This window comes from Doryrhamphus excisus, chromosome 6 (assembly GCF_030265055.1).
Source record: "Doryrhamphus excisus isolate RoL2022-K1 chromosome 6, RoL_Dexc_1.0, whole genome shotgun sequence".
In the NCBI taxonomy this organism is placed as follows: Eukaryota; Metazoa; Chordata; class Actinopteri; order Syngnathiformes; family Syngnathidae; genus Doryrhamphus; species Doryrhamphus excisus.
The window spans coordinates 6398335-6411830 of NC_080471.1; the positions used below are offsets into that span (position 1 = coordinate 6398335).

A 13496-nucleotide genomic window follows, 5' to 3' on the forward strand; every position below is an offset into this window, starting at 1 on the left:
TTATATGCTTTTACATAAAATTTGATGTAATTATCGTTGTAGTTGTACATTGAATTGTTTACCACAAAGAGATTTCCCCTATTTCCCGTGAGATGCGATTAATCATGAGTTAACTGTGAAGCCACAAAATGTGATTAATTGCAATCAAATACTTTAATCAATTGACAGCCCTAATTAACTTATTCATTTATTACAATAAAGAATGGTTGTTTGTCTATATGTGCCCTGTGATTGGCTGGCCACCAGTCCAGGGTGTACCCCGCCTCTCGCCCGAAGACAGCTGGGATAGGCTCCAGCACCCCAGCGACCCTCGTGAGGAAAAAGCGGCAGAAAAGGAATGAATGAATGCATTTATTGCAATAAAATTACAATATAAAATGAGATCATGAACGTCAGTAATCAAAATGATCAATTATCAAAAATGATACGACAAACAATCTTCGGGGTTTTGAAACGGCAACTTTTTCATACCATGGTGGTATTCGTTAAAACCAGTAAATGGCTCACGTCCAGTTGACTCATTTCCAGTGGTTGGTTGTGAGCTACTGTACGGATGAAGTCAAATTGAACGGAAGCCTCGTGTCTTAGGAGTTAGGAGACTATTTGAAGGCCGAGCCATCAGGTGATAACGCTGCTACAAGACAGGAGAGAGACGGCAGCACACGGACGTCCTCAGCGTCTCACAGCAGCAGTGGGACAAAATTCATTTACGTTAAGACCAGCAGTAAAGGTGGGACGCCTCATAAAAAAAGCACCTTTATGTGCAATCAATACCTGAGCCAATGAGAAAAGCTCACTGGTCTTCTACTCGGCTGTGTGTGTGTGTGTGTGTGGGGGGGGGGGGGGGGGGGGGGGGGGGGGGGGCATGACTTGACTTTCTATTAGCGCCGCTGTTTGTTTCCTGAAGGCCATTCCAGTGGAGGTTGAAATGGGATACGAGGACAGCGCTGCTGAGGCTTATTAGACGTACTGTGGTACTCAGCACGGCGGCTGAGATGAGATTCTCGACTTCCACGCCGGCAATAGTAAAAGCACACACCGGGCAGCCATGTTGTTTACACACAGTACTTGCATGATCAATTAGAATACTTCATTTAACAATCATTGGGTCTAACAAATGGTACAGTCATGTTTGGTACACAACTTGTAGGGTACAACAAATGATTGACATGAACCAGTAATAAAAGGACACCAAATATGAAGACTACTTCTGGCTGTGTATTTCGTACATTACATCACATAGTGGAAAAAAAAGAGGCTAACTAGTTTGCTCGGTAGCATGCTATGATTCAAGTGTCCCCCCAGTGACCCTGTAGCCTGCACATGACTGTTGGGTAATGTGGTGGAAAAAAAGAATAACAGGAGTCTAAAGGTGACTATAGGGGTGTTATTTTATGTCCACATGGCTCACATTGCAAAAAACATATATGTAAATGTGTCCTGGTGCTTGGAGAGGAGAGTGGAGGTGGACAGGAGTTGACTTTTAGCTTGGCTTGAATACCTTATATTACTATATTTGACTTCATTTGGCCATTTTTATGCTTGAAAATGATTCAACAGTGGTTACTGTTTATACAAACGACTACTCACATTCACACCAATGGACAACTTAGAGTCTTAAATTAACATCATGTTTTGGAATGTGGGAGGGAACCTATGTACGCACGAGGAGAACATGCTAACTCCACAAGGGGAGATCCAAAACCCTCGATTGCTTGTCTGTATGTGCACTGTGATTGGTGCAGAGTCCAGAGTGTACGCCGCCTCTCGCCCAAAGTCAGCTGGGATAGGCTTACCCCTGCCAACCCAGTGAGGATAAGCGGCAAAAAAAATGCATGGATGGAGCTTACACCAGTGCAGTGAGATGAACAAGGGGTGGATAGGACAGGAGTTTGGCCCATGATGATTTGGCCAATGCACGGAACCTCTACACTGATTAATGGGTGATATAGAGGCATTCCCATACTGCTGCATGAGCAGTTCAAATCCTCCATCGTGGCAATAAAAGAGCTACAAGCCCATTACTCACAGAGGAGCGTATCCACACACACACACACACACACACACACACACACACACACACATAGTAAATCAAGCCCAATAAGCAGAGCGGAGCATGCATTTAATCATCAAATGGATGTCGGCATTGTAACATCATAACCTTCACATACCTGTCTCACATCTCTTCCCGGTGAATCCTTGCGGGCAGGCGCAGTTGTTGGGCGACAAGCACGTCCCGCCGTTCTGGCACAAGTCGTCACACGTGGCTAACAAAATAAATAAATAAATAAATGAAGAAGAAGAAGAAGAAGAAGCATTATTCCACAAGATGAATGAGTATTAACTATGCAATTAGAGCAGCAGCAGCATCCAGTACGTATTTGCATGAAGAAGAAGAGCTAATTTGCTGACGTGATTCATTATGATGAATGCTTCTCACCAAGGTTAATGCAGAAAATGTTCATTATCCACGGTCGGGCTGTTTGTTCATGAGTGTCCACAAGTTGGCAGATGAAGTAGATAAACAGCAGTGAACAAATATTAAAACCTCATTTGGGTTTCAGCTTCCAAGTACTGTGTGTATATATATATATATTTACACGTATATACTATATATATATATGCATATGTGAATATGTCTACAAGCTTTATTGTGTGTGGAAATAGTGCAGCTCCTCCATAAACATGATCTTTTTTTCCGGAGCGAGCACATGTTCCATGAAAGGAGATGTACTACACAGTGTTAGGTTTTTTTTTGCATGCTTTAAAACATTTATACGTATGTACTTTAATAACATGTCAGTAAAAACACCCCCAAACATAACATAACATATAACCAGCCATGTTCAGAGCGGCCTAACACGCAGATGGAAAACATTCAGAAAATCTCTTCATTTGGGTTGAGATGGAAAGTTAAACATTGTTATTATTATTATTATTATTATTATTATTATTATTATTATTATTATTATTATTATTATTATTATTATTATTATTATTATTATTATTATTATTATTATTATTATTATTATTATTATTATTATTATTATTATTATTATTATTATTATTATTATTATTGTTAAATATACAGTGATGTGAAAAGGTGTTGGCCTGATTTTCAACATGACATCATCCTTGTATTGAGTCACTGGGCTCTAATTTTGTGGCACAGCATGAGGTGGCGCAGGGTGGTGGAGTGTGGCGCAGCCCACGCAGTGGTTAAATTTGGTCCAGCGCACCACTGGGCACAGATGATTTGGTAATTTGGTAGACTGGACTGCACCGAGATGGCCGTGCCGTGGATTTTCAGCTTGGCGCAGTGACAATTTTGTGACAAAGGGTGCGCTAAAGGTGCCCTGAAAGTTCGCCAGCTCTGACCTAGTCTATTTTTGGCATAGGCGAGGCGCACCCTGCGCAGTGGTAAATTGGCTGACAGGCGCACAGTCAGACACGTCACCAAAACCTCACAGGCAACCATCCAATCACTGGTTTGTTATGCAAATTAGCCAAGACGCAGCACAGACTTTGTGGAAACAGAGAAAGTGACCCATTAGACAACCAATAATTAACAAGTAATATAAAGTTGGTTGTTAAAATCTGGCTGTAAGATCTATTTTTTACTGGTAATTTTTTCTCTTTTTTTCTGGTGACTTTTAGTCAGATTTTCCATACACCGTTTTATAGATGAAGCCCCTGTTAATTATCCGCCTTGGTTGTGTTGTTTTTGCATACAGGAAGAAGAAGGGGAAATGATGCGTAATGCGTCATTTGACGTTGTCCGTGCGTCGCTGATTGAGTCTTTGAATGAGATATCCCGATTGGTTACAATGACCATATATACAGGAATAACCCTGTTTGCTCATGCATGTAAACGGGTTATTCAGAATGTTTCAGAAACCAGAATGTTGACCTTAACTGGAATAGTGGAACTGTGGTTCGCTGGACTTTGGGCGAATTGAAAAAAATGCAGGCTATAAAAGCCAAATGGTCTTAAAATTTTAACCAAACTACAAATAATTTCTATGCATCTTCATAACACAACGCACGGGGAGAACATGCAAACTCCACACAGAGATGGCCGAGGGTGGGATTGATAAATACTGTTTATTCATTGGCTTAATTCTTAGTTCTTTAATTCACTTCCAGATTTGATGTAACAACCTTTAGTCTTTGCTGTAATCACTGTAAACATCATCCCAAACATCTTCACTCCGCGCCCTTGCAAACGTGACTTGGGAAACGGGCATTTTCTGATGAATGCCGACCAACGTGGCCGCCACTACGTAGAATTATTTACGAATTTAAACAATATCAAACATACTCAAGCAAAGTTAAAAAATCATGTCTGTGACCCATTAAACATACAATATATACCCTACACAGTAGTTTTACTCTATGGGCTCTATTTTCACCAGGTTTAGTCTTAACCAATCAAATGAATGCTTCTCATTGCCTTTAAATGTGCAGGGCCCACTGGACTGCGCATCAGAGGCCACAATGCGTGTCACCATGTAGACCACCTCTGTTCCTGACAGTCACATTAAACACAGCAGCGGGCTAATTGAAAAGTCAGATGCCAGATGTTTGTCACCAAAAGAGCCATAGCTCTTTTTTCACATGCAGTTCAGGTGTATCTTGACCAAACAGTCCTGCTTAGGGGGGCCTGTGTTTGGGCAGTGGGTGTTTGTGTGCTTGGGCAGTCACTCCAGAGGCCCAAATACAGTAAGTGTATACAAGCAACACAAAGTCTGTCAAAAGGTCATATTGCCTTCAAAAGATGTCGGGTGTGTAGTACCTTTGCAGATGGTTCCATTGCCAGTGTAGCCGGGCTTGCAGGAGCAGCTGTGCCCTCCTACCATGTTGAAGCACAAGGCGTTCTCGTCACAGTCGTGGACTCCGCTCAGGCACTCGTCGTGCTCTGGGAAGCACACAAGAAGGCGTGTTTAGTTTCCTCATGACAAATATATTTATTTGGTCTTGTTGTAAGAAGAAATTAGTCACAAATATCTGATTGGAGGATGAGTTATTTCAGATGTTGTACTTCAATTGGTTGTTGTCATTTGGACCTGACAGAGGAATAAATTGGGTGTCTCGAACATGTAAATTAACTCCTTAATGTGTGCAAATGGATTTTTGTGTTGTTTCTTTTTATCTCCTAAATGAAATCGAAAAGTAAATGCGGTCAACCAGTGTTTTCTAGGAAATCACAACCACTTAATCCTCGGTCACAACCAAGTCGTACGAGCTCCTCCAGAGAAAAATGCAAGAAACATACAGCGGGCCGCGCATGTGCTGATTTTAGAGACGTGGACCAGTTCTAACTCTATGGATGCTTATGTTTTTTTTTGCAGGTTGCAAACAAACAAACATAGATACTCACTTTGTACATCTTTGTGCGTCATCCGTAATTAGGACTTATTTCCCATCACAGTTTAACTTTGTTCCCTCTCCTAAAATGATAGCTTTTTCCCAACCTAATTTTCCAAAAATGACAACTCAATTCATTCTTTTGGTTTCTCATCATATAAAAAATGCCTTTTACTAAACTTGGGGTTTTTTTTGGATTACAACTTTTTTCTGAATATTTTGACTTTATTCTTGTCAAATGACTGCTGATGTTTCCATTTTTGGTGTTGTACTTATCTTGTTAAATAGACTTTTAGGGCTGCCTTCTCCTCACATGTTTGCTTACAAGGTGATATGTTTCTGTTGTCCTTCTAATCCCTGCTGCAGCGTCATCTTACCTGGGAAGCTCATCTTAGCATGAAAGCATTGGAAAGCGTTTCAAGTTCATTCTTCTGAGATAAAGAGCACTTTGAATGTATAGCCTTCATGTGCCCCTGAATGCACAAAGGACAAAGACCACTTTCCTCTGACATTCACGTAAGTATTGCTTTCGGAGATAAGTAGCTGCTTGGTGAGCACAATATCAACTCAAGGGAAGGAAACTTTTGGGACTTGACTGACATGTGGTCAATTTGACATGAGCCAAATCATGAAAGGTGCATCAGCCCTTGTGTACTTTTCATTCATTCATTCATTTTCTGCCGCTTATCCTCACGAGGGTCGCGGGGGTGCTGGAGCCTATCCCAGCTGTCTTTGGGCGAGAGGCGGGGTACACCCTGGACTGGTGGCCAGCCAATCACAGGGTACATATAGACAAACAACCATTCACACTCACATTCATACCTATGGACAATTTGGAGTGGCCAATTAACCTAGCATGTTTTTGGAATGTGGGAGGAAACCGGAGAAAACCCACGCATGCACGGGGAGAACATGCAAACTCCACACAGAGATGGCCAAGGGTGGAATTGAACCCTGGTCTCCTCGCTGTGGGGTCTGCGCGCTAACCACTCGACCGCTGTGCCGCCCCTATTTCACAACAATTCAGTGCTAAAATCCGAATGAAACAAGTAGGTATTCAAGCTACTACAGCTACATTGAAGGTGTAAGATTTCATATATTTGTATAGTATAGAATATTACATACAGTATACTATGTTTGTTATACAGTTTAATTAATATACATTACTCCTCGCCACTTCACGCTTCACTCTGTCATAGTTTTTCAAAAATATTAATGAATAAATCATCATTGTTTCATGGTTGAATACAGCCTATTATTAGTAAAAAAAAAAAAAAAAGTTTGACTATTTAAAGGGGACCTTTTCAGCTTTTCCCACTTTTCTGACCTACAAATGTAGCTAGAATGTTGTATTATTGTGCTAAACTATGCCAAAGTTTCAGATCATTAGGTTTGATCATTAGGCGGTGAGCCCTGAAAGAAGTTTGGGATGGTCTTGAACGTTCCGTTTCAGAGAGTTTTTTCTAACACCGGCTCGACGCAGCCAGTGACTGCCTTACATGGGTGTACAGTACAAGCTATGAGCTGCACAAGCTGAGTATTACCAAGCAAATGGAGTGGGCGTGCCCGGAGGCGGGCCAGACCTAAAACAGACCGTTTTAGAAATTCAAGGAAATGCAGCTGAAATAGGTGTACATTCTGGAAGAACTAGACAGCTTTCGGTGCAGGTTATTGTGTGTAGCAGCTCTATAGGAGTCCACAACTCAATACTCAACTCAAGGGCTGAAAATGAACACAATAAGTCCCCTCAAAGCAAACTGTACATAATTGCTCGCCGAAATGAAGCATTTTCAGCCATAAAAATGTTGGTCATTCATGGATGACGTGTAGTATCCTACACTGGTCACTCTGTATCAGTAAAGAATTGCAATTGGTGGAAATTCACTGATCACAGTCAGGTGTGGAATCAATGACCTAGTTATTATTATTCGTTTATCTCCAAAAACTATTCATGTCACGATTTGTTCTATGAGCATGTTGTGCTAAGCTCGGCTTCAGGGACAAGTTGGCGCAGTAAAAAAAGAATCTTTTATCACGGTGCGAACAACAAGAGGAAGTTTGCAAGAAGCAGAAGAAGCAGCCGCACTCACAACCAGACGAGTCACCAAGTACAAAAATACACATAGGAGCTCCCACTCATGATTGTAATTCCAATGATACAATAGATGTGTACTTCATACCGTTGAGGTTAACCATCAAGGCGATGTGGCCCCCAGTGAAAAGGAGTTTGGCGCCCATGCTTTTTAGTGATTTTTCTATTTGGGGGCGTCACATGTCTGTACTGTCAGCACTGCAGGCCAGTCCAGAGGTAATTGCTCCCTGGATGCTGCTGCTGCTGCTCAGGGCTTAGACAGACAAACAATCAATTATGTACAGCCAGTCACCGGGGGACGTGTCCTCTCCTGCTCCACTCGCTCCATCCTTCCGACAAAACATCGACCTTGGGCCGCTGGACTGAAAACACATCACTTCTTATCTTTAACTCCATGATGGCGGCACCTTTGGGATCATTGCCATCTTATGACACGAGCAGGAGGAACAACTCGTGCTATACTTCTGTGCGGCAAACAAAAGGAGCCAAGAAAACACCTCAGATGTTGGAGAAATATGGTTCAATCCGGAGAAGCTCAATACTGGTTTTCATCTACCATATACAGCGGAACCTTGGAAACGGACACAATTTGCCGTGGCATTTATTTATTTATGAAACGCCTGACAAAGTGAAGACGAGCTTGTGAAGACTGTTAACGCACATCAATGACACACTTGGCAATTTGTGTCCAAAAATGGAGTGACCACGGCCCCTTCACGACTTACTCCTATACCGTTTGTAGCTAGTGGCACAAACTGGAAGTCCTTTTATGCACTGGCGAGTGTGACCAATCACAGGGGAGAGGGCGTGCCTGCAGGCGAGTCGTGGGTGGAATACATTAAAACAGACCCTTTTCGCGGGAACCACAAAATCCAAAGAAATCCAGCTGAATAGGTGCAGATTCTGGAAGAACTATGAAGCTTTGTGTGCTGGTTATTGTGTGTAGCTGCTCTATAGAAGTCCACAACTCAATACAAATGGCCGAAAAATGAGCATAATAGGTCCCCTTTTCTGTTGTTTTTGTTCAGTAGTGTTTTTTGTCTGGGAAGGTTTTTGCTTGACTACGGTGGCATCATGAAGGCTGACCTTAACTGAAGCAAGTGAGGCCTGCAGTTCTTTGGATGTTGTTGTGGGGTCTTTTGGGACCTTTTGCATGAGTCGTCACTGCGCTCTTGGGGTCATTTTTTTTGGCTGGCCAACTCCTCACAAGGAGCTGGGGGGTATTTAAGGCCATTTTGGTTTGGTGTTTTTTTCTCTCATAATAATATTTAAAATGTTACATTTAAAAGCTGGGGCGGCACGGCGGTCTGGTGGTTAGTGCGCAGACCTCACAGCTAGGAGACCAGGGTTCAATTCCACCCTCGGCCATCTCTGTGTGGAGTTTGCATGTTCTCCCCGTGCATGCGTGGGTTTTCTCCGGGTACTCCGGTTTCCTCCCACATTCCAAAAACATGCTAGGTTAATTGGCCACTCCAAATTGTCCATAGGTATGAATGTGAGTGTGAATGGTTGTTTGTCTATATGTGCCCTGGGATTGGCTGGCGACCAGTCCAGGGTGTACCCCGCCTCTTGCCCATAGACAGCTGGGATAGGCTCCAGCATCCCCCGCGACCCTTGTGAGGAAAAAGCGGTAGAAAATGAATGAATGAATTTAAAAGCTGCATTTTGTGTTCAGTTCGGTTGTCCTCGACAAATATTTTACTCTGTTTGATGATCTGACACATTTAAGTGTGACAAACATGCGGGCACTGCTTTATACATACATACATATACTGTATTTATGTATATTATGAATGGCACATTTTCATAGTTATAGCATAGAAAATCGGTTTGCTACCTTCTAAATACAGTACACTTTTTAACATTATTAATACTTCCACAACGTTTTGTTGAAGTACTTTTTGAGTAATTCCACTTTGCAAGCTAATACTTTTATTTCAGGGCTGTGTACGAGTAATAGTAAAACAAGTAGTTTCACACTTCATTCACTCATTCATCTTCTACCGGGTTTCTGGAATGTGGGAGGAAACCGGAGTACCCGGAGAAAACCCACGCATGCACAGGGAGAACATACGTACAAACTCCACACAGAGATGGCCGAGGGTGGAATTGAACTCCGGTCTTCTAGCTGTGTGGCCTGCGCGCTAACCACTCGGTAGCACCGCATGTCACGGTTCGGCTTCATCGCTTTAAAGTTCGACCCCAGGATGCAGAGAGCAGGACCAATAGCAGGTAAATAATATTTATTGCGTGCAATAATTGCAGCAGCAGGAAAAGCAACTCAGGTAGCTGACGGACAACTGATAATGATCCAACAAAGGGGAGATGCACACACCTGAACTAAATAGGAGGACAAATTAGGGACAGGTGTGGGTAACCATGGCAACTAAGGCAAACGGGGCAAAAGAGGAAGTCCAATACAAAACCAGAGTGTTCAAAAGGGGAAACCAAAGCCCAGACAGGGAACATAAACAAACTGTCACGCACGAACCCACACAGGGCGTGACAGTACACCCCCCTCAAGGACGGATCCTAGATGTCCAAAACAGTTAGCAGTCAAAGAGGGATGGGTGGTGGGGGGACCGGAGGTGGGTCGCCGATGGGACCCTTCTGGGGGCCGGCCGGGGCGGCAGGGCGCCCTGGGTGCAGAACCAGGGCTCGGGCAGGGAGTGTAAAAACAGGAGGCGTCCGGCCCTGACGCGGCGACGGCGAAGATGCAGGCGTCCGGCCCTGACGCGGCGACGGCGAAGATGCAGGCGTCCGGCCCTGACGCGGCGACGGCGAAGATGCAGGCGTCCGGCCCTGACGCGGCGACGGCGAAGATGCAGGCGTCCGGCCCTGACGCGGCGACGGCGAAGATGCAGGCGTCCAAGCCAGAGCCTCTTCATCTGCTCCAGCAAGCCCTGCTCCTCGTCTTGCAGGTGGAGTGGGCTGTGCCTCCTCACTCCCCCTGCAGGTGGCGCCATCCCCCCTCTCCATAGGCGGGCTGGGCTGTGCTTCCAGCATAGCCCAGCAGGTGGTACTAGCCCCCCCTCTCGAAGGCGGCTCCCAGACGTCGTCATCCGAGGGAGCCGAAACCAGGGTAGGGAGGAGGGAGGCTTGGAGGAGGGTCACTGGCTCCTCCAGGTCAGCAGTCCCGGCCACAGCCACTTGTTTGGGCTTGAAGCTGCGCGGCTTGGGCACGGGCGGGATCAGGGACGCCGCGCAGCTTGGCATGGGAGCCGGGTCTTGAGAACCCCTCGGGCTGCGCGGCTTGGGCACAGGCGGCATCCGGGACACCACGCAGCTTGGCACGGGAGCCGGGTCTTGGGAACCCCAGGGGCTGCGCGGCTTGGGCACTGGAGGAATCTGTGAGGCCACGCAGCTTGGCACGGGAGCCGGGTCTTGGGAACACCTGGGGCTGCGTGGCTTGGGAACTGGAGGAATCTGTGAGGCCACGCAGCTTGGCACGGGAGCCGGGTCTTGGGAACCCCAGGGGCTGCGTGGCTTGGGAACTGGAGGAATCTGTGAGGCCACGCAGCTTGGCACGGGAGCCGGGTCTTGGGAACACCTGGGGCTGCGTGGCTTGGGAACTGGAGGAATCTGTGAGGCCACGCAGCTTGGCACGGGAGCCGGGTCTTGGGAACACCTGGGGCTGCGTGGCTTGGGAACTGGAGGAATCTGTGAGGCCACGCAGCTTGGCACGGGAGCCGGGTCTTGGGAACCCCAGGGGCTGCGTGGCTTGGGAACTGGAGGAATCTGTGAGGCCACGCAGCTTGGCACGGGAGCCGGGTCTTGGGAACCCCAGGGGCTGCGCGGCTTGGGAACTGGAGGAATCTGTGAGGCCACGCAGCTTGGCACGGGAGCCGGGTCTTGGAAACCCCTGGAGCTGCGTGGCTTGGGAACTGGAGGAATCTGTGAGGCCGCGCAGCTTGGCACGGGAGCCGGGTCTTGGAAACCCCTGGGGCTGCGTGGCTTGGGGACTGGAGGAATCCGGGGAGCCTCGCCACTTGCCACGGGAGCCGTCGGGGAACGCACGACGGGCTGCGACTCGGCAACAGCGAGAGGGTAGTGCTGTGCAGTGGCGTGACATGGCGTGGTGGAAGAGGGCGGCCACACCTCCTGGCGACGTGCCGTGCGCTGGCGACGCCGCCGCGTCGGAGGGTGTGCAGCGCGTGAAGCCCTCGGCACTAGCGTGTAGTCCGGCCCCCATACCATAGTCTCCAGCTCCTCCGGCGTGTACATCGCACACGCCCGCTCCAACGCCTTGAAAAACTGCCGGGTCCACTTGTCGAACTCGAGATCTCCGTCGGGCTCGTCGAGACCGGCAGGGCAGGAGGGCGGGTGCACCTTGGCTTTGCATGGAGGGGAGAACGAGCGTGGCTTCGCCTTCCGGAGCCGCGGCTTGCGTCGGCGTCGCGGCCGGTCTGGAGTGTCGTCGGTGTGTCCGGGATAAAACCACGCCATCTCCTCCAGTTCCCATGGCGGTCTCGCCATCTCCTCCTCTTCCAAGGCATTGAAATGCTGCCAGGTCCGAAAATCATTCTCCGCGAGGTCGTCGTCACATGGTTGGATCATTCTGTCACGGTTCGGCTTCATCGCTTTAAAGTTCGACCCCAGGATGCAGAGAGCAGGACCAATAGCAGGTAAATAATATTTATTGCGTGCAATAATTGCAGCAGCAGGAAAAGCAACTCAGGTAGCTGACGGACAACTGATAATGATCCAACAAAGGGGAGATGCACACACCTGAACTAAATAGGAGGACAAATTAGGGACAGGTGTGGGTAACCATGGCAACTAAGGCAAACGGGGCAAAAGAGGAAGTCCAATACAAAACCAGAGTGTTCAAAAGGGGAAACCAAAGCCCAGACAGGGAACATAAACAAACTGTCACGCACGAACCCACACAGGGCGTGACACCGCAGCCCACATTTCATTCAGTGAAAGAAAAATCATGCAATATACGTAGTAACTTCCTCATTTCCCAGTTTTCCACAAACTCCACATATCCAACCTTCAGCGCAAAAAGTCTACACCCGTGGTGGTCAGCATCCGTGACCCACCCATCCCTCCTTCAGTGTCTTTTCCCCAGGGTATGGATGCCCGGGATTAAACAAGGACACGCACACAATCTTGCTGCAGCTTCCCTTTAATTCAAAGACGCCCAAGCAAGCCGCGACTTTTCATGGTTTAACTAATCTCAGCAAGCAAGGAGCACCCGGGGCACTTTGGGGAAAAGATGAAGACCAGGAATCTTGACCTTCAATATCAAGGGCATGAAAGCATAATGGCTGTTCTTCCCGCTAAAGGCTGACCACTGCGTCTGAGGAAATGTGTTCCAGTCTACCACCAGCTGGGATCCAAACCTGTGACCTCCATACATGCAGGTGGTCATGGTGGAAAAGTACGGCTCTGCCTGACAAGCCCAGACCCGATAGATCAGGGCTCTGTGCTGTTTCGGCTGGGATTATGGGATGCGAATCAGCCCTTTAATCCAGCACTCCGCACATAAACACTGAGCCACCAAATGAACGACCATCAACTTAATCCTCTTTGTGAGGCGGGCCGGTGGAAATGTGGCCATCAATACGGGGGACGTTGTTTCAGCTGACTTTGCAATTGTGTAATTGGCCAAAGCTGTACCGAGGTCTATAAAAATGCTCGTACATCACGCCCGTGCACAACGTCAATAGCGACCACGGGGGCTGGCTTAATGTTTCTCTTCCCGCAGCTGTAATATTTCTTCTGTGCTCAATTTGAAGCCATCAGTGCTCCCTGTGGGGTCTTCTCACGCCACAAGCAGATGTTCCATGGCTTTGAATAAGCCACGCTGCCCGTAGCTTAACATCATCCGGCGCTTATTGTCAATTACCGCCACCGGTGGTAAAGAACGTGCATCAACGTGCATACAGTGGTGCTCCATTATGAATTGGAGGCTGTTCAAAGATGCCTTCACTGTCAGTCTTGGTGATGCATGGAAGTGTCCGTTGTCTCCAATCAAACAAACTCTGGCACATTTGCTATGCGAGTACAGAAACGGGGCTCAGTTTGGTTC

General features: G+C 46.9%; 1 protein-coding gene across 2 annotated transcripts in view; it reads right to left on the bottom strand.

The window, feature by feature from the left end:
• Positions 1-13496, bottom strand: part of nell2a (neural EGFL like 2a) — a 112551-nt gene that overhangs the window by 24313 nt on the left and 74742 nt on the right. For both annotated transcript variants that reach the window (XM_058074908.1, XM_058074907.1), the window contains exons 14-15: positions 4796-4918; positions 2172-2267 (exon numbers count right to left, since the gene is read on the bottom strand). In XM_058074908.1, coding sequence (XP_057930891.1) covers positions 2172-2267; positions 4796-4918 — 219 coding nt within the window. The remainder of the gene's footprint in view (positions 1-2171; positions 2268-4795; positions 4919-13496) is intronic.